At 46.0% G+C, this 23,082-nt stretch overlaps 2 protein-coding genes across 7 annotated transcripts in view; both read left to right on the plus strand.

Moving 5' to 3' along the window:
• Positions 1 to 4,466, plus strand: part of LOC144120643 (uncharacterized) — a 45,002-nt gene extending 40,536 nt beyond the window's left edge. For 4 of the 5 annotated variants that reach the window (XM_077653254.1, XM_077653256.1, XM_077653259.1 and 1 more), the window contains exons 14-16: positions 400 to 493; positions 1,033 to 1,137; positions 3,357 to 4,466. In XM_077653254.1, coding sequence (XP_077509380.1) covers positions 400 to 493; positions 1,033 to 1,137; positions 3,357 to 3,509 — 352 coding nt within the window. In that variant the 3' untranslated portion in view covers positions 3,510 to 4,466. The remainder of the gene's footprint in view (positions 1 to 399; positions 494 to 1,032; positions 1,138 to 3,356) is intronic. The other variant, XM_077653255.1, reaches the window with a different exon arrangement.
• A 1,160-nt stretch (positions 4,467 to 5,626) lies between these two features.
• The window catches only part of melt (ventricular zone expressed PH domain-containing protein melted), a 39,047-nt gene continuing 21,591 nt past the window's right edge, over positions 5,627 to 23,082 (plus strand). Inside the window, exons 1-7 of one of the 2 annotated variants that reach the window (XM_077653260.1) lie at positions 5,627 to 5,830; positions 9,615 to 9,873; positions 10,582 to 10,726; positions 12,134 to 12,308; positions 13,623 to 13,786; positions 13,879 to 14,088; positions 15,202 to 15,339. In XM_077653260.1, the coding sequence (XP_077509386.1) occupies positions 9,665 to 9,873; positions 10,582 to 10,726; positions 12,134 to 12,308; positions 13,623 to 13,786; positions 13,879 to 14,088; positions 15,202 to 15,339 (1,041 nt within the window). In that variant the 5' untranslated portion in view covers positions 5,627 to 5,830; positions 9,615 to 9,664. The remainder of the gene's footprint in view (positions 5,831 to 9,614; positions 9,874 to 10,581; positions 10,727 to 12,133; positions 12,309 to 13,622; positions 13,787 to 13,878; positions 14,089 to 15,201; positions 15,340 to 23,082) is intronic. The other variant, XM_077653261.1, reaches the window with a different exon arrangement.

Genomic DNA, 23,082 nt, shown 5'->3' on the forward strand with positions numbered 1-23,082 from the left:
ATGGGCTGCCCTTTGGTGGCCTGGGCAGGAGTGGTTGCAAAAATTGAAAACAAGAAAGCCAAGCTCATGCTTATGATATGTGCTCAAAAAGTAGTCTGAAATAGCCATTTTTGGCTGCCTGTATAACTGCCAAGCATGGTCTTTTTTTATCTAGGAAAACTGCCGCTGACATACTTGACATACAAACTTGCCTACATGGCACATTGAGCTGGTAGTTGACCACGAAGTTAATGTTGCCCGTCTGCGGCAGCAGTGTTCCTGTCTCATCCCACTGTTTTCAAATTGACTTGCTGCCTGCTTGTCCAACTTCTGTCTGTATTCTCGCCCACGTATTGTTGCACCACTGCGCCAGGAAGGTACACCAAACACAGCTGCCTTTTCTGTTGCTCTTCCTTGCAGCTGGTTGGAGAGTATTGGACTTCAGTGCTGTTTCCCTCTTCTGGTGGAAAAGGGAATCCGTGACCTCAACAGCCTGAAGCAGATTCCGTTCAAGGTACAACTGCGTCACTACTGCTGGCGTTTTATGCTGTGTACACACGCGTGCCTCATGCAGTAACCGTATTCGCTTGTTGAATTAGACACAGGCAGCAACTCAGTCCATTGCCAGACTGAGGTACTGTTCTTTATCCTGCTGCATTTTTTAATGCAGCATGTGTGCCCTCATGCTTGAGTGATATTGAGGTGGGGGGGGCAAAGTACCTGGGAAAAAAGTACCAGTTTGCTATCCTGCATTGGGGGAAGTGATGACAAGACACAAATACAGAGGTGAAGGAAAAAAGGGAGTTAAGATTAAAATGGAGTAAACGAGGGATTGAGGACTACGTGTGCAGCGGACTCATAGTCGCTAAGATCTACTGACAGGATTGATGAACCTTCTTTTTAGAAAGCGATGGGTGCATGACTGATTTACTGAAGGCACTCCTCTTTGTAAGGCTTTTTCGTTGATGCTTCATTTGTGCAATGTAAACCTCATGAACAAAATGTTTTGTTTTGTGATTCTGAAACGTAGTCATTCTTTTATGTTCTCTCAAGACATTGAAGCGACTGCGGCTTAAGGAACATCAGGAGACGACACTGATCACTGCCATGCGTAGCCTGAACTACGACGATGAAGATGAGGAACTGTTTCCAAGTCAGGTGAGTGGGCAGAGTGTGTCAGCCTGAGTTTTTATGTTTGCTACTCTGTTCAGTGGCCATGCTTCCTCCAGCGTGGTCAGCAAATGGGAAAATGCCTTGCGTACTTTGTTCATTTACTTCCGTGGAACATTATTTCAGCAGACTTACATTTAGCAAGTTATCAGATGCAGATAAGGTTTGTTTGTTCAAGCTTTATTTCATGGGGTGTTGCAACCGTAGTGGTTAAACAGTTAGTACTAGTGTGTTGTTGCTAGCTACTAGGCGAGTGTAAGGTGCTGCTATTTCTTTTTTGATTTCCAGGAATTTGTAACTGCGTGTTCTTTTTCATGCACTTTGAGAAGTCATGTTGTTAGAGCCGCCTTGTGTTTTTACTTATTCATTTTTAAAACAAAGCAAAGACTGCAAAAAGTTCACACTAATGATGCATTTGGCCATTATAGAAACTGGTTGTTAAGACTACCTGTCTGTTGAATTGAAATGCATCTTTTGAACTTCTCTGTGCAAATTTGACATTTGAAGATAGCAGCATTTCATTCATTGCTAGATGGAGAATATGATTAATGCATCCTTTGTCAGGACAAGAAAGGTCTGACACATGCTTGCTAAAGAACTCATACTAAATTGAAGCCTATTTTTGAAATAAAAAAAGTGCGAACACAACATACATCACTCGACTTGGAATCAGGTAATTCATGCCCACTTGTAACGAATGCTGGGGTATTTTGAAGGAGGATAGTGAAGCTGTCATGATTTTTAGTCTAGGCAGTGGCACTGTGTCTTGGGTTGATAAAGTGCATGCTGGCTCGGGCTCTGTTGAAATAAATGCGAAAAACGCCCTCACTTGCCCAGGATAGTGTAACTGTTCTTTTATCCCGATTTCATCTTGCACACGTGTGTACTGCACGTGTTATAAATTAAAATCTTTGTGCAAACTGGTCGGTTAAGCATCACTGTATTAAAAGGAGCACAAAATAGGATGATGGTGATGCGAAACACAAACGACAGGGTTGGTACTGACTGGTCACTACTGGCGTGGCTTTCAGCACCTATATCCTATCCTGTCATTTGTGTTTGCCTGTGGTTTGTGCCGTATGCACTGCCTTTAATGCCTTGATGTGCTTGTTATGCTGGGAAGCAGTGCTCTTCAGCAGTTGCGCAGTAACAAGTCATCCTCTGCCTCTATAAATATTTGTTATGAAACCCTAACACCACCACCTGGTTGCCCCACACAACTAATTTGACAGGTTTAAGCTGTGGGATTAACAGAACCAGAATTTGCCTCATTTTATTGTTTTATGCTGAAGCCATTTGATGTCAAACAAATGCTGAGATGTCATTCCCAAATCAGAAGTCAAGTATTAATGATTTTTTATTGCTTTTCTTTATTGCTTGCCCAAGCCTGTTGTTAGCATGGCTCCATTTGGGAGCCCAGAAGTGAGGCTATGAACAAAATTCGGACTGTGTCTTTGAGAACCTTCATGGCCAGTACTGCTGTGGCCATGCTTGGTGATTGTCACGTTTTGCTCTGTGAATGATTCTTGTAGATTTGCTTTGTAGCTTCTGTGCTGTCATCTAACTCTCATGCTATTCAGTTTCAAAGGGTCATTGAGGACAAATTAAATGTGGCTTGTGTCAACTAATGTCCATGGCGAGACTACACTTATCGAAAACCAAGCTTTTATGAGCTAAAAACACCAAAAAATAAAATACAGCTACAGCTGCCCCATGCTGTTTTCACAAGCAAACTGCGATGACGCCAAGTACGTTTTTGTTTGCGAACATCTGAGGCTCTACCACACATGGCGTCGACTTCCTGGTAGCGATAACAGAGTCGTTAATTCTCTCGATGCAACATCAATGTCGTAAGTTCTCCCATCCTGAACTCCAAATTTCTCAGCAGAAAATATACCCTTTGCGCCAAAGCAGTTGTACCACCAAGAGAGCCACAAAAAGGATATGGAATTTTGCTCCCTCTTTTATCCCTTCCCTTGCTGCGCGCTTCGGATGTCCACCGAGATATGTGAGACAGTTACTGCGTCATTTTCAATTTTTCTAAAAACGAAAATTGGGTGAAGCTGTCCTCGGTGGCTATTTACCCTCAAGGCACTGCCTCAGAGGTGAAGAGCCTCTGTTCTGTGGCTGGTGTTGTTCTGCTGTTTATTTTTGTAACCACGAGCTCAAATAAAGTTGGCTCTCATCCCGTTCATTCGTCTACTTAGGAGCTACCTGGAGCACAGTCTCAGGGAACGCTGTCCCAGGGGAGCACGGCAAACCTGAGCCAGCAGAGTTGCACATCCACCTGCAGTACGAAGCATTTCCACGTGACCCGCATACGAGTCGTTCATCCCATTCCGGACCACGATTATTCATGAGTGCCCAAGACCATGCGCTGCTGTCTGGACTGCGACTTTTTCAGGACTTTTCAGCTTGCTGCCACTAGCTGACATGCATTCTTGTCCCATGGTTACAGTGTGACAGTGGCAACGATATGTTTTGTCCTTCCTTCTTTGTCCCGTCTGTTGCGCTGTTACCATGGGATACAGAAACCACCTCACCCAACTAGTTGTTGTGTTGTTCATTCTTGTCCTTGCAATGTCATATATTGTGTCATAGGGCTTTGTTATTGCTGTTAAGGTTTAAAAAAAGGTGGGGAAAGTGTACTTTGTGCAGCCCTGCAGGCCAGAGGTTGCTGCTTTGACATCTTTTTTGTATCTTTTAGACCATTGTGATATTTTTGTTGTTTGTATACTTGGCAGACTGTTCTTGCTTGGGCCTTGTTATCACTTTGCAGCTTCCTTGTAGTATTTTCACAGAAAAATCATGTACAGTGTTTAAGGCTGTTTGTTAACAGGCCTTTGTACCTCATAAAACAAGGTTCTCGGAATGTTGTTGAGATTTTTCGTTTTGTTCATTACCTTTACTAGGAAACATTTTTTGTTAAAAAATGTGGAAAGTGCATTTAAATGCATGCTTTTTTGTCCTGAGTGGCCTAAGTTCTGTTGATGGCAGAGTTTGCCATTATTTTTATAGCTGTTTTCTTTGTGCGCTTTGTTCTTCACTGTTCCAAGGTGAAGTCACGGAATATGCTTGAGCCAACTGGTGAGCTGATTTTTTAAAAAGTTTTTAATGTACCTTGTAAATGATCCAACATGGATCTGTGCAGTGCAGCAGTAGCCTTGGTTTCGGTTGCGATAGTCTAAAGAAAGTGTTCAGAGATTTGTGTTCTCTGTTAAGGTGTCGAGCTTGTCATCAGTTTTTCCTCTTCACACCTGTATAAGGTACAAAAGCATTTGTTTTGCTTGTGTTCAATAAACTATCCACCCTGTATCCATGTGTGCATTTTGAATGATAGATACTGCTGTACCGTTCACAACAGATCAGGCAAGCTTGTTTGTACACTCAGATGTATCTTGACCTTGATATTTTTGTGTGTGTTAATTCTGTGAGTTCTTACTGCGAATTTGTGAAGGTGGGCTGAGCAAAAAGCGTGCTGCTGGGTATCGTATGATTAGGCAGCCTTTGAGCTTTACAGCTCTGTAGGTACACCATGTTGGTTTTGTTCTGAGAGCCATTCTGCACTCGACATTACAGGCAAAACCTGGCACACAGCCATAATGAAGCTGTATAGGTCTTTCTTTGCAGCAGGCGCTAAAAGCATTGGTTAGGCACTTAATTTCACTAATGTGTTGTGGCTCAAGCATCATGTGCCAAGATGCCTAGGACCTTATGCCCAGTTCGTTAGGAAGTAAATTATTTTTAGTGTGTTCGCACTAGAGCTTCCACTTGGCTGCATAGCCGGGGTCTGCGAGATCCCTCGCGTGTGCCCACCGGGTTATGGGCAGCCTGCCCAGGATGGGCCAGCTAGGTCACGTGACCTTTTGACAATTGCAACTTGCTCAGGTGGCAGTTCAGTGACTGGTCGCGAGAGGTTGCTCGGGAGGAACTACCTGCATCTCGCAAGCCCCACCGGTGGCAGCACCTGCAATTGCAGGTAGGGCAGTGGCGCATCGATTAACCGCTGCACCACTGCGCCAGTTTGCATGTATAGAATGATTACGCTATCAGGTCATACCCTTGAGGCGGAGCTTAAGTGATTTTGCCGATTTTAGTCTGCCTCTTTGACCTTGAAGATCGAGCCTTGAACCGAAAACGAAGTGAAGGCGAAGTGCTATGGCGACTAGAGCACCTAATTCTCATTTGGCGTAATTGCGCTAAATCATCCTTGATTTTTTTTTTCTCTTCGACGGAAAGCAGTGGGTTCACAGATTAGGTTACATGGTGCTGAAAATAAATGCAACAGTTAGTACGCATTTTCGATTTTAAGACGCAGGATGACACTGCGTTAAAAATGTCAGTAGTTGATTTATAATTAAAATGCATAAGCTAAAATAAATTTCTTGTATGATATATAGTGTTATAATAAGCAAATTTGTTTTCAAAAACGTGTAATTGCAAAAAAAAATTTATACGAAACTGCGGATCCTCCTATTATTATCCAAAACAAAACGAAAACAAACGTGCCACAAGTGCCTTTCAGTGGTTTTCAAAAGTTTTCAATCGAAATGTGCGATTGAGCCCGGCTTAGATCGGGCGTGTGAGTGCCTCAGTTCCGCTGTAAAGCTCCTTGCCTCGACTTTCTGCTCGCCTGCATAGCGAACGCTTCGATTTCTAGAAAGACGTCGGCGGTCTCGGGGTAAGTCATTGACGTCTGCACACGCAGGTTCCCTGTCCACCAAAAAGAAGGCGTCTCAGAGGGGAGCTCAAAGTTTCCGGATGTTTCCACGCGCCGCGGGCTTAATGTCACGAAGAAACAGGGCCGAGCAGTGCCTTCGCCTTGTTGCCAAAACTAGTCACGTCGCCTTAGCGGTCATCCCGCTGCATCGCCGAGTAATCCGTAACGGTGACCTCGGTGCATTCGCTCCGCGGGTACCTGATAGTGTACCGATAGAACCGCCTCACCTGTTGCTACATCCATCTCGCTCAAATCTTTGCACTTTCTCTGAAATGCAGATTAATCGCCGTGCACAATCCGCGGCTTGTTTGCCGATCAGAGAATGCGTGGCTCGTTTATTATGTAGCGTCATTCTGTTTTTATATATATTCAGGACACGATTCTAGTCTCTTCCAGCAGCGTCGCCGTGTGAACTGCCGAATTTATATGCTGTTTCACGAGCGACGATTTTAGTAGTTATCGCATTTAGGGACACTTTTGCTGACGTGACTAATTGGTAGCAGTCACGTTGCTGTCAAAAGTCACGCAGTCGAGAAGAATTTATGCGAGCACGGATTAACTATGCATGTTTGCTGAAACCTCTGTGAATTACGAATCGATGCACATTGGTGAAGTGTTTAAAAAGGCTGTCACATGGTTACTTCAGTTTGTTCGCTCGCAAAGTAGGCGTAATGCTTGCGTTTTAAATAGAATGGTCACTCGATATCACTGCCTTCGCTGCGCGGCATTTAAGTGTGATGACCGATCCAAATGCCTCTCACTGCTTATTTTATTTTTGTGACTTCGCAGCAGTTAAGGCTGCGTACAAGAGCAGCTACAGTCGTACGTAGCGCACTTGCATGCAGTGTTCTTGTGATTTTAACTGCACTACCGTTATCTGCACCGCTGACATGTAAAATACTTAAAATCGGTTGCTGAGCGAGTTGGTATTTCATGCTTAGATTCAGAGCGCAAAGACGAACGCGGACACGAGGGGAGACACCACACGCTTTGTGGTGTCTCTTTGTGGTGTCTCTCTCGTGTTCGTGTTCATCTTTGCGCTGTGAATGTAAGCATGTAAGATACACTGTAAAAACTTATTACTCGCCTTCATTAGAAAGCAAGCTTATTAGAAGCGTAAACACGTGCACTGAGCCAAGAAATTTTGTGCACCCATATAAATTAAGTTGATTAGAATTTCCTGAAAATTTTAGTCAGATTTGCAATGGTTATGTGGCTTGTGTCCAAAGAGCACTCAAAACAGCATAACCTGCATGATGAGTAAGAGAGTTGGAGCAGATGTACATCCCACAGTGGTAACATCCTGAACATTTCTTGATATCATCTGTCATCAGCTGGTTAGCATGCTGACATGGTAACAACATATCAGGTGTTTTGAAATGTGACAGTCTGCATGGGCTGCCAGTAAAGCAACAAATATGTGGGGCCATTACTTTTTACTGCTTTCATGGTGAAATGAGAAACCATCCAAGTGGTGGGGCATTAGACCATGGCATTTTCCCTCAATGACTGAAGGAAATCTGTGCCAAAATGTCTGATTTGTTGTACTTTGCATGATTCCAGAACATGGAAATGTTATTATATTTTTGGAACTTGCAAAAACTGTGGCTTGGGTCTCATAATGTGACCGGTTTATGTGACGCACTGCCAAGTGTAGGTTAATAAGCATAATTAATATCATAATGCAACCAGTTTATGTGATGCACTGCTAAGTGTAGGTTAATTAATCAGCACAAGGAATTAATATCCAGCCATTTGTTTCTGAATTTTATTTTGTTTTTCTTAAAATTGTGGGAAGTAAAATTTGGGCGTATTTTTCAAGTTGAAGATTGAGAACAATTGCGATTCTTCAAGAAACCATCCCACAATGCAGGTTATTTCCAAGCTATTTTTACCAATCAGAATCAGGAGAACCAACCATGGCTGCTCATTTTGCTGTGGGATCGAAGTGATTTATTTATAGGAATTACTTTCGCAAAAGAAATGAACACCAGGTTGCAACAAGGAAGTGTTTACCAATACCAAGCTACATTTTTCTCTCCTGTTATTTATTACAAATATTTTATTCCACACAATACCATTTGCATCTGCAGCTGTTTCAAAAGCTCATACTAGACCTTGCCTACTTTTGCATGTTTACTGCAAAAACATTCCCCCCATCACACCATCACAACTATTTAGAATGCAAAATGCTGTTTAGCAAGCCAGTGTATGAAGTAGTCTTTGATACAGTGATACCAATAAGATGTATGGTCAGTGGAGCTTGCTTCCTACAGGAGTCGTGCTAATTTAATTTTTTAGTGAAGCCGCACTATGGATGCCAAAGGTTAAAAGAAGTTTGTGATTATGGTGGTTTAACGTCCCAAGCCGTCTCAGGCTATGAGGGACATTGTAGGGAAGAGCTGTGGAAATTTCGACCACCTGGGGTTCTTCAACGTGCACTGACATCGCACAGCACACGGGCCTCTAGAATTTCGCCTCCATCGAAATTCGACCGCCACAGCCGGGATTGAGCCCGCATCTTTTGGGTCAGTAGCCGAGCATCATAACCACTAAGCCACCGCAGTGGTGTATAATCACCAACATTCAATTAAAAAGACCAGGTCTAAAGTTCTCTACTGATTACCAAGTGGCACCCTCATCATTTCGTTCTGGCAAAGTGCATTTTTGGGAAGGTGGCTTTTCAGGTAGAAATTGGATTTAATCCGGTGCTTGGCAAGTATACTTTAGGTTTGAAAATTTGGGGAAAAAATTCAGTCTTGCACGAAAACAAAGGGCTTCATGTATATGATGCAAATTACTTTCTGTTTGTGTAGCATGAACTAAATTTTATGTTTACTTATTGATTATATCATAGGGTGTTAGAGCAAGAATAAGCCGAAAATATATTTCATTCCTCAGGGTCTCTAACAAGTTGCAGGAAGTGAAGAAAAGGGCTTAGGGGTTTTGGATATAAGGCACAGATGTTAACACCTGACAGCTATTAAAAGTTAAGTGAAGAAGAGCAGTTTGCATTGTGTGGGAGTTGTATTAAATTATTTTCTGCCATTAACTACAGATACTGCGCCATTTCCTTTCTCCAAACAAACCAATTATTATTATTAACTACAGCTATGATGATGGAAGGAAAAGCCAGGTAAAAAAACAAAAAAGTGCTGCTCACAAGGTACAGATTTTAACACTTGACAGACGTCAAAAGTAACGTAAAAAAAAGGTCATTTTTATGGTGAGCCAGATTGTACGAATTAATAACATCCAATGCAAGTCTTAACGTACTTTTGCTATTCACTTTGCACCAAAAAATTACTTGCTCTAAGGACACACATAGGAGCTATATACTGAATTTGGTATGGTGATTTTATAGCTGAAGCTGTTTGACAGTTTCTTGTACTCAGTTCTCAAATTCAGGGGAACAAGCTCTATTCATGAAAATTATATTAATGGCAGCTTAAATTGAAGCTGCTTTATTTAAGAGCCTGTGATGTCATGAAAAGAGCAATTTTTAAGGTGTATCTAGTCAGGGAGCCTGCACTTGAAAGATTACGCTTGCTTAGTGCATTTCCAAGCAGCAAAGAAAAACTCTGGCAAGATATATACACTCTTAACGGAAAGATTTTTTCTGTTGATTGAAAAATTTGTGTTGCTGTTTCATAGCTGCGCTTGTGGAGGGGATGATTTATTGCTCCCCTGTTGTGCGCGATCCATTGAGGCTGTGATTAATAGCAGTCATTGTCTTACGCCGCAGCAAAAAAAGGTGAAAAAGAAGTAGCAGCCAATCCCAAGCAATGTGCCAGGATGCACGAACTGCTGGCACAAGTACTGGAGAACCGGGACCTGTCAAGGGCAGGTGACCTCTTCTCGGTGGAGGATCAAAAGATTGTTGGAGACCTGTCTGAGGTGTTGTCCAAGATCCGTGATATCGCCAGTGGCTCAGACTTTCTGCACAGCGACAACATCCAGAGTGTCGTCGAGATATGCATCACCAGGGTCACATCAGCCATCCGGTGAGCCAGGAAGTCACAATTTGCCACTATAAGCAGCTGTGAAAGTTTTCATAACTCTGGTGCAACAGAACACTGCTCTCAAGTGTCCATAACTATGAAGTGATGTGCAATCTGTGAGCATCAGTGCCTACTTATACACTGCTCTTATGGATGAAAAAAAGGTTACGTGGAGGTGCAGGAACTCTTGTCATGCTCCTAATCCATTAAAAAAAAAGAAAATACTTTTGCTTTACAAAAGCATTGTGTGGTACATAAAATTGATTGTGTATGTCAAAAGCAGTTTTGTGAAACTGGTGACATCATCAGAGCATTTCCTCTGTGCTATGTCAGGTTTGAAGGTACTCAACAGCTTCTTTCGATTGCAGACACAAAATAACATGTTATTTTGACCTGCAGTAAAAATATTGCTGTATCTAACTGATGTTGTTGCCAAAGAACATAGTTGGGAAACCTGGCCTCCTAGTGCTAGATCAACGTAGTAATAGGTAAACCACGAGAAAGAACACTGAATTTGCACTGGCTGCGGCTGCTTGTAAGAAGCTGCTTGTAAGCACATTGTAAACATGAACTGAGCATAGTAGCAGTGGAGCCTCATTGACTTGCCCAAATATCTGTAATGATGCAAATCTGCAGCTTCATTCAAATTTTGTTACGCTTTCTACTTACCTAAATGGTCAAGCATTATTCCTGCATTCCCATTATATGCAGAGACACGGGCACCATAGAGCAGCATGCTCACGCACTGGTGGCATTATTGGAGTCCTGCTTGAACCATGACCTGCGCCCTTCGTCTAAGGATGAAGACCCACCACATGCCAAGATTGCTTCTGATATCGTCAGTTGCATCTTTCTGGTATGTGCATGTCGCTGTTCTTGCCCATAAACAGAGGGTACAGTGCTGTATAATGCTTCTTTTTATGTTGTGTTTGTATGCGGAATGTTTATAACTGCACCCTGCTAATCACATTGAGTGTTTCGTACAACCCTTGCCCTCACGCCATACGCACCATGCTAGTGTATTCAATAAAACATGCAGCGCTGAGGTATCTTAGCATACGTGTAAATATTTACTCCTACTCATTTTTACAGGCCGCCGTAGTTTACGTGACTTGTAGCTATGCATTTTGTTTTAAATGGACATCAATTATTCCTTCTTTAAAGTTGAGAGAAAGCAAGTTTGCAAGCTGAACGAGTGTGATGTGCTCATAGTGTGATAATTTTGTCTTGAGGGAGGGTTCAGAGCAGAAGCAGCGATTTTTGACACCACCCCCCCCCCCTCCACCCCAACAAAAAAAATAAATAAAAAGAAATGCTTTTCTAAACAAAAAAAATTGAAGCATATCTTCGAAGAACTTTTGTGTGTTTTCCAACATGTGTATTGGCTTTGGATCCCACACTAGCCTCATTTTGGGGTACTAACGCTGTTTGGTAATTTGTATGGCATAAATAGAAATGTAATGAAATCAAAACTGCCTCTGAACATAGCTTTAAAAATATGCCTATAGTGCTTGAAAGGAACTGATTGAGAAGTGGATACATACATTGGAAGCTGCATTTTTCACACATTCAAACACATGTGAGCTCTGTTGCAGAGGATGTAATATACCAGTGTAAAAGCAGAGTCCTTAAATGAAATCACATCAACTTTTCTCATTTCACTTTCTTTTTTTTATTATATTCATGAAAGAAAACTATTTATATAACTCTTTAATACAGGGCAACAAAGGCATTTATTTAGTATACTTTGTGGACCACAATTTGATGAATTGAAATTTCGACTTGTTTTTGCAAAGTTTTGAATGTGTTCATCACAAAAAAAAATCAGCGTGTTTGAAGTAGCATTGTACTAAAAAAAACAAAGTAGGCCTTTCAAGGTTGCTTTTTTTTTTTTAATTACTCACCATAAATTTACCGATTCTTTGCTGATTTGGAAACTGGAAGCTTTTGCACACTTGTCTGTTACGTAACAATGAATGATGGTTTTTTTTATGTATTTTTTGAATGATTGTTTTCCTGGTTAGGTGTGCACACACTTCCCTCTTTCAGCATTTGTACAGTACTTTAAAACTTTCTTCGAGATTGTGCGAGAATAACAAAGCTTCGCAGAAGTGCATACAGCGCTGACAGACGTCAACCCAAAAAATTCTGTTCTTGTGGTGCGGATGGTTCAAATTGTCACCTTTTAGCCTTGGATCCCCTGTTAAGTGAAGAGCACGCATCAGTTGTAGAAAGTGCGAGTGCTTGTGTTCTCTTCTTCCAGAATCACAACAAAAAGTCAGTGATGAAGCTGGCACTCCCCGTGGCAATCAAGTTTCTCCACCGAGGCAACAAGGAATTGAGTCACAACCTCTCGCGTTATCTCTCCCTGGCTGCTGTCAACAATGCTGATCTGCTATCCCCACATGTACAGCCAATTGTGGACAGCGTTATTAGCGGTATGTGTATACTGGCTGTGTTTTTCCAGTTGAGCATTGCTAAGTTGTGGCGGAAGACTCTTGGTAATTGCAGAACAGTGCTGATACTAGTACTGTAGTCCGGAATTTGATTAAACACTGTTTAATGGGGGGAAATGTGTTTTGGAAAAACATTTACGAATGGAAGAGAGAAAATGGATTAAAAAAAATACTTGACCATGTTAAAGTTTCTTGTACAAGTGCTTCACTCACAATAAACCAACAGATTTTTCTTTCTTTTTTCATTCTGTCAACGGCATAGTTCTGCCAGTGTTAAAGCTTTTTTTTTGCTCTTTATACCATGTATAGATGCCACACACATTAAGAAACAGCTTCTTTTACAATAGCTTTAATTCATGCCATTTTTATCCTAGGAAAAATATATTGCAAATTTATTCCTCTAGAAACAGCTTTAAAGTATTGAATGGAATTGACACTGTATTGGATTCGGGCTTTGAGTTGAGCTATCCACCTGTACCTACTAGTGTTGCATTCTTGAAGCATTCTCATCGCATTCTTGCTAATGTTGTTTTCCTGTTTGGTTTGAGTGTCAGGCTGGATGTAGGACTGTTTGGAAACCTTTGTCCATAAGCAAAAATTAAACTCACATTTTTAAAGATGACAGTGTTGTAAGAAAAGAAGAATGAAGTGTGTAATACAACATTACCACTTATGCCGTGCCAAAACGTACCATAATTTGTGCATTTCGTCTGCTTTTAAACCTACAAAAAAAAATGCTAATGTGCTTATTTTTACTTTTGTTGACGATGAGTGAAAGCAATTGAGGTAGTTGAAAACCAAGCATTGAAACTGATGGCCAGTCATCCTGCCGGGCTGTCATCATACGAAACCATGTTTTTTATAGTCTGACTTTGCTTTTATGGTCAGGAAAATATAGTCATACAGCTTCTGTTCTAGCGCTGACGCTAAAATACAAGAAGGCCATGTAGTGGAACTCACGTGGTGCACCATAATGTCTACAGACTGGGGAGTGATGCCTCTCCCACACACACTTACTTTTCCTATCTTGGCAATCTCAAAATATTCGGCTCAGGTCAGCAGAATTAACATTGACTTGAAATCACCTCTGTTCGCATATCCACGCTGCTGTGCTACAATTCTTACTAACACAGGAAGGAAGCTCCAGCTTTTGGGGACTGTGGTCTCAATGCAGCAAAAGAACCTTGTAGATTTGCAAGCTTTGGAGCTCAAGATTAGCACATGCAGCATGCTGCCTGATAGTGAGGAGAAGCCACAGCAAGTGTGCCAGTCTTAATGTGCTGACATGTGATGCAGGAAACTACGCCTTGGCCCGGGTGCTGCCTTCCATCTATGTTGTGAAAAAGGAGCCCATCCACGACCACTTGATGGCGCTGATTTCACTGCTGCCCCTTTGTGAGAGCTCGGACAAGCTAAACCTGCTCGCCCTTTTTGAGCTGGTCGCCAAGCACAAGCCTTCCGTGAGTTATTTCGCCTACACATGCCTGCTTTTTTTTCTCAGCTCCGTATTCAATTTGGTCATTCTTGCGTCCTTCCACCCCAACATGTGCAGCTGCTGGAGAGCAACGTGCCTCAACTGAGCAGCTGCCTGGGCAGCCCCACGACGACGGGCTCTGTGCTGAAGATCTTCCAGGAACTGGCCGCTGCGAAGCCTCAGCTGTTTGCCGAGTACCTGCCCAAGATGAAAGCGGTGGCCCTAGCCCAGCCAGTCCACCTCACCCTGGTGGCACACATCATGGCCACCGTGGGACGCCTGAGTGCGGTCAGTTCCTCTGTCTTCCCATGCAAGCTCATTCATTTTTCTTTGTTGCTCATGTTTGTCTTGCATCAGGTCGTTAGAAATTTGCTTTGTAATTTGTGTACTTTTCAACAACTAGCAGATGGTTGCACCATTGGTTAAATGTTTAGTGGAATCCCCCAAGTTGGAGTAGATTTGTAATAAGGGAGCAATTACTCATTGCCGTCCACCCAAGCGCAGCCATGCGGCTACAAAGGAAAGCTATACAGCTTTCTCAGAAACTTCATAGACCAGTAACATGCCAGTCAGTGCCCAAAATGATGCACAGCTGGCTTTGTTTGGCTGGCTAGTGTGGCTTGGCGAGAAGCTCCGAAAAGCGATACCGAAACTACGCAGTCTAACTGTTCTTGAAGATGGGACTGTTCATTCATTGTCACGCCTGCCATTGCATGCACATTAGAGGCACGCAAGCCACTTTGCACCGTAGAATTCAGTTTTCAGTAGGACTGTTTGGATGATCGCTTGCCACACTGTCACACCTGGACACGGCTTCCATTGAGCCATTCGAATTAACCGGTGTGAGACTCGTAGCATCCGAATTGGCAAGCATATGACGCCATAGACTTGCATGGGCGTGGGCCGGGACCAAGCTGGCATTTCGAATTATCTGGACCTCTGAATTAATGGGAGTCAAATTAATGACCTTTTACTGTATAGGCCTCTCTAAGACACATGGTATTGGTACATTTTTCTTTGTATTCTCTGCAGAAGTACGCTGGGGAAACCAATCAACTTGCAGCCCTTTAGATGGGGCCCTTTTTGGACATTAAAAATGTGAAGAAAACAAATCTATTGTTGACTCACTGCGGTGCATTGAGGAGGTGACCCAGAGGTAAGGCGAAGAGCTACAGATCTTAATAGAAGCTGTAAAAATCTGCATACAAAGACCCAAATGACTGCTTATCTTTAGTCAGTGGAGCAGTGGTGGATCCGTTTTGTGCAAACCTGTGTGCTCGTGTGAGAATTGCATACTGGCACCTGTCCCTCTCGTACCCTGTGTTTTTCTGCTTTAGGCTTATTTTTGTCTCCAAGAGAAGCAAAGTGCGCGGCGTGGAGTGACGCGTGCGCAATGTGCAGGAGCGTGCCCAGGAGTGTCTCGAGTTCCTGGTCAGCCAGCTGTCCAAAGGCGACCACAACACCCAGCTTGCCTTGCTGCGAGAAGCCAAGCACCTGGGAGATGCCTTTCCTGCACTACTCGCCCCTTGCCTGCCACAGGTACCCATGTCTCACTGGGTGGCATGACCAGAGCTATTAGAAACAGCCTTTTTTCCAAAACTAGGCCCTGACTTTCCCAGGAGGTTTCTTGCTTTCACATTTTTCAGTGTGTGTGGATAAACTTGACCTTTAAAGGGCCCCTGAGAGGGGCGTTTCAGTTTGGCTTTAAAATGCTTGTACTATATAGACTACAGGCCACCGAGCATCCATGCCACGTACGAGACCTCAAAAGCGATTGGGAAATTTACAATACATTTTTAAAAATTCCCACTTTCGCACCTTGCGGCGACGCACGGTGGTGTTACGTCTCGCCTTCGACGCGCGGTATAGCCGGCGCGGATGCAACGGACGCCGCGGCTTCGTTCATCGCGGCCGCAACGCCTCCCGCCAAGCGCGTCCAGACAGGTTTCCGTGCCACGTGTCGTCGTGCGTGCGTGTGTGTGTGTGTGCATGTTTTGCCCACGCTTGTCAAAGCGCGGCAGCCGGGGAGAGGAGCTCGCCAACTGGGAGGCGAGGAGGTTTGACCGGCGCCGGCCTGGCGGACGCGCCCGTCACGCCTGAACATGTTCATGCGTCGCCGTCTTGTGCGACTCATCCCAAGCCGCTCCTTCTTGCCCTCGACTCCGAGGGTATATAAAGAGAGCTGCCCCGGACGCCAACGAGAGACTTCGATTTCTTCCTGCGAGTAACGTGGTCGCCCTGACCGGCTGCTCTTTTGCGATGCCAGAATAAACAAGTTGTTCTGTTGCCAGTCGACTCATCCTTTGCCGGGACCTTCGGATGTTTCCTGCTTTGCCCCAGGCCGCCAGGCCAACGCTACCCTTGGGGCTTGCAACCCAAATGCAACAACTGGTTGCCAGCGGTGAGATCCCGACAACGGAGGCCAGCAGCGAAGATATGCGGTCAACTGTATGCTGAGCAGCTCAACGACCATCCGGGAGCAGTGCAACGAGCCCTGTGTGATGACTGGTTGCCTGCAGCGGAACGACTGCGCTGAATTCTTGGCTGCGAGGTTTGGTGAGTGCGGGACTTTCTTCTTCTGAGTTTTGCCAGGCTTTTGTTAGTGTCAGAAACAGAGCTGGTAATTGTGGTTGTCGTTGCTGCCGGGTTAGTTTGCGGCAAGACAATAGTAGGCAGTAGAGAAAGCAGCATTCGGAGCAGCCATGGATTTGAAGTCGTTGCGCAAACCGAAATTGCTGGAGCTTGCAAGAGAGTTGGGTCTGGATGTCTCAGACAAACTCAGAAAACCAGAACTGCTAAGGGCTATTCTTGAGTTGGAGGCTGAGGATGACGAGCTGTCGAAATGCCTTGAGACCATTGAGGAGAGGGAGCAAAAAGAGGAGCGCGAGCGTAAAGAGCAAAAAGAGAAAGACGAGCGCGAACGTAAAGATCAAAAAGATAAAGAGAAAGAAGAGCGCGCTTTGGAAATGAAGCGTCTCGAGGTAGAGATGGAACGCGCTCGTAATGGAAGTCAGGCACACGGTGCAGGAGAACGGGTATCGTTCAAAATGACTGACCTGATGCGGCCGTTTAAGCTTGGAGAGGACATTGGTTTGTTCCTGGTTAACTTTGAGCGAACGTGCGAGAAGCAGGGGTTCTCTCGGGAAACGTGGCCACAGCGCTTGCTCACTTTGTTACCCGCCGAGGCGGCCGACGTAGTCGCTCGCTTGAAGAGAGAGGAGGCAGAGGATTTCGACCAAGTGAAATCAAGTCTGCTAAAAAAGTACAGGCTGTCAGCGGAGGCGTTCCGTCGGAAGTTTCGGGAAAATGAAAAAGGCAGAAATGAGTCATATACAGAGTTTGCCTACAGGCTTATGTCAAACATGCAGGAGTGGCTCAAAGAAGAGAAAGCGTTTGGTGACCACGAGAAAATTCTGCAGTGTTTCGGGCTGGAACAGTTTTATAGTCGGTTACCTGAGAACGTGCGGTACTGGGTCTTGGATAGGCCAGACGTTAGTACAGTGGCTAAAGCCGCCGAGCTAGCCGAGGAGTTTGTGACGCGTCGGGCTCGCGGAGCTAAGGACGGTCAAAAGGGTGAATTTGGCTCCAAGTCTGAGAGGCCGAAGTTCACACCCATGAGAGCAAGGGGGGACACACGTAGTGCGGATGCGAGTGAAAGCAGTCCGACCGAACGTAAGGAGACGGCGGCAGCCGAAGCCGAACGCAGAAAGCGGTTCGAGGCGAGGCAAGCGCGCGTGTGTTATACGTGCCAGAAGCCGGGTCACTTTTCGGCGCAGTGTCCAGAAACAAAAACAAAAGTCGTTTTTTTGTCATTATGCAGCACTGACGAGAACATGAAGCTTCTCGAGCCTTACATGCGAGACTTCCTCGTGAACGGGAAAGAGTGCCGAGTGCTTCGTGATTCCGCAGCTACAATGGATGTAGTTCACCCCTCTTACGTAGAACCCGATATGTTCACGGGCGAGTGCGCATGGATCAAGCAAGCCGTGGAAGCTCACAGCGTGTGTCTGCCCGTAGCAAAAGTGGTTATTGAGGGACCTTTCGGAGCAATTGAGACGGAGGCCGCAGTGTCATCTATGCTGCCCCCCCAGTACCCGTACCTATTTTCGAACCGGTCCGATCACCTCCTGCGCGAGAAGGGTCTTTTGTTTGGTGAGGCTAGCGTTCAGGCCTTAACCAGATCGAGAGTTCGGGAGCTCGCTGCAAAGGCGGTAGTTGCGGGGCCGACGTTGTCGAACAATGAGAAAGGGTCGGAGGCGCAGCAAGCTGATATTCAGAGCACGTCCGAACTGAATAAAATTGAGCCTGTAGCGCTTAAGGCACCAGGTACTGGAGAGGAAACGCCCGACACGGGAAAGTTAGAAGAGCTATCTGCAGATTTGCTCATCGCGCCTACGTCCGATGGACTTAATAGGTTGCTAAAAGTCAGCCGGTCGGCTTTGATAGCAGAGCAAAAAAAGGATGGCAGCCTAGAAAACATGCGCTGCAATGTCAAGGAAGGTATCGCCAAGAAAAATGTTCGTTTTGTGGAAAGAGGTGGGGTCTTGTACCGGAAGTATCTAGACCGCAGGGGAGTCGAGTTCGATCAGCTGATCGTGCCTCAGTGCTACCGTCAGGATCTGTTGCGCTTGTCGCATGGCGGTTCGTGGTCCGGACACCTAGGAGTTAAGAAGACTAAGGACCGTCTCTTGCAAGAGTACTATTGGCCAGGGTGTTTTCGTGACGTAGAACACTTTGTGAGGACATGTGACACCTGTCAGCGGGTTGGCAAACCAGGGGACAAATCGAGGGCGCCGTTGAAGTTGGTGCCTATCATTACGGAGCCTTTTAGACGGCTCGTTATTGATACAGTGGGACCTCTGCCGGTAACAGCCACGGGGTACAGACACATTTTGACTGTGATCTGCCCAGCGACAAAGTTCCCTGAAGCAGTGCCGCTTAAAGAACTCAGCTCAGTTGAGATAGTCAATGCACTACTGTCCATATTTGCGCGAGTTGGTTTTCCTGCGGAAATCCAGTCAGATCAGGGCACAGTGTTTACCAGCGCTTTGACGACAGCCTTTCTCGAAAGGTGTGGGGTAAAGCTGTTACACAGCTCAGTGTACCACCCACAGTCGAATTCCGTTGAGAAGCTCCACTCCGTCATGAAGCGCGTGTTGAGAGCATTGTGTTTTGAGCAACAAAGTGATTGGGAGCTGTGTCTGCCTGGGGTGATGTTTGCATTAAGGACCGCGCCGCATGCGGCTACGGGGTTTTCGCCAGCTGAGCTGGTGTACGGTCGCTCGCTGCGGTCTCCGCTTCGCATGCTTCGAGACTCGTGGGAAGGCAGGGGCGACGACCCAGTCGTGGTCGAGTACGTGCTTAGTCTCCTCGAACGCTTAAGAAGGGCACAGGAGTTGTCAGGTGAAGCAATGGCAAAGGCCCAGCAGAGGGCCAAGGTTTATTATGATCGGACAGCCAGGGCCCGTCGTTTTGAGGTGGGCGATGAGGTAATGGTATTGCGCACATCGCTAAAAAACAAACTCGACGTGCAGTGGGAGGGCCCAGCACGGATTGTTCAAAAACTGTCGGACGTTAACTACGTGGTGAGTCTGCCAGGAAAACGGAAAGCACAGCAAGTTTACCACTGTAATCTGCTCAAACCCTATAGACAACGGGAAGCAGTGGTGTGTATGATGGTGAACGTTCCCGAAGAGCTTCCGGTCGAGCTTCCGGGACTAGGCTCAGTGACGAACAGGGAAGACACTGATCAGGTCATTAGTGACTTACTCAGTAAAGCACCGCTGTCGCCTGAGCAGAAAACCGAACTACACCAACTCTTACAAGAGTTTCAAGGTCAGTTCTCTGAGAGGCCTGGTAGGACTTCTGTCCTTACTCATGATATAGAACTTACCTCCCCAGAGCCAGTACGATCCAAGGCGTACCGGGTGTCACCCCGCCAGCGCGATATTATGGAGGCTGAGGTAAAGAAAATGCTACAGCTCGGTGTTATTGAGGCGGGTGAGAGTGATTATACCTCCCCTTTGATTTTAGTTGAGGTACCGGGCAAGGAACCTCGTCCTTGCGTCGACTACCGCAGGCTTAATTCTATCACTAAGGATCAAATTTATCCGATCCCTAACATCGAGGAGCGCCTTGAGAAAGTTAGTAGCGCTCAGTTTATTTCCACCCTAGATCTTGTCAGGGGTTATTGGCAGGTTCCACTTACAGAGGAGGCTAGTAGGTATGCGGCGTTCATTTCACCAATGGGAACATTCCGTCCTAAAGTTTTGAGTTTTGGTTTGAAGAACGCGCCATACTGCTTTTCAAGCCTCATGGACAAAGTGTTGCGGGGACAGGAAGAATTTGCTTTACCGTATTTAGACGACGTAGCGATATTCTCCGCATCCTGGTCTGAGCATACGGCACACTTGCGGGCAGTGCTAACCCGCCTGCGCGAAGCGGGCTTGACAGTCAAGGCTCCCAAGTGCCAATTAGCACAGGCCGAGGTTGTCTACCTCGGTCACGTGATTGGACAGGGTCGTCGCCGCCCCTCTGAAATAAAGGTGGCCGCTGTGCGAGACTTCCCGCAACCGCGCACGAAGACCGATATTCGGTCGTTCTTGGGTGTCGCCGGCTACTATCAGAGGTACATCCCCAGGTACTCCGATATCGCGGCTCCCCTGACGGATGCTCTAAGAAAAACAGAGCCCCAAACAGTCGTCTGGAGCGAGACAAAGGAGAGAGCTTTTAGCGCCCTAAAGAGCGCCCTAACAAGCCAGCCTGTGCTACGATCGCCAGACTATACCAAAGGGTTCGTTGTTCAGTGCGATGCTAGTGAGCGAGGCATGGGCGTTGTACTGTGCCAAAGGGACAATGGAGAAGTGGAACACCCCGTCCTGTATGCTAGTCGTAAGCTGACCTGTCGTGAGCAGGCGTACAGCGCCACCGAGAAAGAGTGTGCGTGTCTCGTGTGGGCCGTTCAGAAATTGTCATGCTACCTAGCCGGCTCGAGGTTTATCATTGAGACGGATCACTGCCCTCTCCAATGGCTGCAGACCATATCTCCCAAAAATGGCCGCCTCCTGCGCTGGAGCCTCGCTTTGCAACAATATTCCTTTGAGGTGCGTTACAAAAAGGGGAGTCTCAACGGTAACGCCGATGGCTTAAGTCGAAGCCCCTAACGTAGGAATCCGCCTCAAAGTTGTTGGTTACTGATGTTTTCTTCCTGAGGCAGGATTTTTAACATATTGCTTTTGTTTAGTGTTTCAAAGTGATTATGTGCTTTCTAGTGCAATTTTCCAATTTGTGGACGCGTTCTGAGTGCTGCTTGACTACTGTAAGGAACTAGGCAGTAGTATAAAAGGGGAAAGAGCCTGGCAGAGCTTAGTGAGGGTTGTCTCGTGCTTGCTGACTGAGCGGTTGCGTTTCGGCGTAGTTCTAACGCTTGCTGGGAACGAGCACAAAAATGGCAACTCTCCCGAAGTGACTTTGCAGTGTCCTATGTGATCCTGAACCCGAGAAGGAGGCCTTCTCTGTGCGCTGCGCTCAAGCAACGTCGAGGGACGATCGGTTTCGATTACGAGCATCATCGAGCGACATCCCTCTGGACAGCGGATGCAGTCCCCTGACCATCGGGATCTCCTTCTCCCGGCGGGGCGGTCTGTTACGTCTCGCCTTCGACGCGCGGTATAGCCGGCGCGGATGCAACGGACGCCGCGGCTTCGTTCATCGCGGCCGCAACGCCTCCCGCCAAGCGCGTCCAGACAGGTTTCCGTGCCACGTGTCGTCGTGCGTGCGTGTGTGTGTGTGTGCATGTTTTGCCCACGCTTGTCAAAGCGCGGCAGCCGGGGAGAGGAGCTCGCCAACTGGGAGGCGAGGAGGTCTGACCGGCGCCGGCCTGGCGGACGCGCCCGTCACGCCTGAACATGTTCATGCGTCGCCGTCTTGTGCGACTCATCCCAAGCCGCTCCTTCTTGCCCTCGACTCCGAGGGTATATAAAGAGAGCTGCCCCGGACGCCAACGAGAGACTTCGATTTCTTCCTGCGAGTAACGTGGTCGCCCTGACCGGCTGCTCTTTTGCGATGCCAGAATAAACAAGTTGTTCTGTTGCCAGTCGACTCATCCTTTGCCGGGACCTTCGGATGTTTCCTGCTTTGCCCCAGGCCGCCAGGCCAACGCTACCCTTGGGGCTTGCAACCCAAATGCAACAGTGGTGGGCTTTCGTGCCAAAACCTGGCATTCGACGCCACGTCATGCAAATGACGTCAGCAGCCGGCAGTTATCATTGGTTCACAGCGTCAAATTCTTTCAGACATCACGCGCTGCCACGGCCACGGCCACTCCGTGCGCGTCGCAGCCGGCGGAGGTAGGGAAGGGGCCGAGTAGGCTGGGCTGGCGGAGAAGCACTGCCGTTTTGGCATGCGAGAGGAGAGGGAAAGGCGCACAGGCACAGAAGTTCAAATTTTGTCTGCATGTAACTCAGCTTCCACAAAACTCATTAAAACAATTCTTGCTGGAGGATAATTATGAAGCGGCGTCTTTCAACGTCCCAGATATATCGCAGCTTTATTGAGAGCCCCTTTCTGGGTCCCTTTAATTATTGAACAAAATGCTGAATTCACGTTATGATTCTACTTCTTTCGTGAGCTTTCTCTACTCAGCAGTTGCAGCTTCGAGCCTTCAGTGCAGCTTCTCTAGCCAGTGATAGCGCGAATAGCATTGGCCATATGCTGTATCAAAGAAAGGTGACACCATATCATACATTTCTTGCTGCTACCCTCTTAAACTGTGACCCATATATATTTGCTCCTAAGCTTATGACAGTGGCCAATTCTGTGCACCTTATGAGAGCTCTGCATCCATCTTGTGATGCCACGCTATTGTCCAATATGCTTGGATCGAGTTTCAAGAACTGAAATCGGGTCGTGAAAAATTTCACTGCAGGGCTGATGTGTGCACCAACTTCGTGGTGAACACTTGCACAAGCATATTTTGAAGAAGTGAACCCAAACAATATATACTGGTCTCTGTATCACTTTAATGCAGCATACAAAGGCAAAACTTGGTGTTCTGTCATTTTTGTGGTGGTGGCATCATTAGTGTGCAGTGAGCAGGATGGAACTGTCACTCCTGTCTATTTACGGACATGCATTCCTTTTCTAACCAAGTACAGTTACCTAGCAAATAAATGGACATTTGATCTTTTGTGCTGTGTAGTAGTGGCTAGTTGTGGCATTTAGATGATGACTATTAAAACTGAATCTTTCAAATCTAGCCAGACTGATATTGTGCCATAAACT

The sequence above is a fragment of the Amblyomma americanum genome, chromosome 2 (genome assembly GCF_052857255.1).
Source record: "Amblyomma americanum isolate KBUSLIRL-KWMA chromosome 2, ASM5285725v1, whole genome shotgun sequence".
Classification (NCBI taxonomy): Eukaryota; Metazoa; Arthropoda; class Arachnida; order Ixodida; family Ixodidae; genus Amblyomma; species Amblyomma americanum.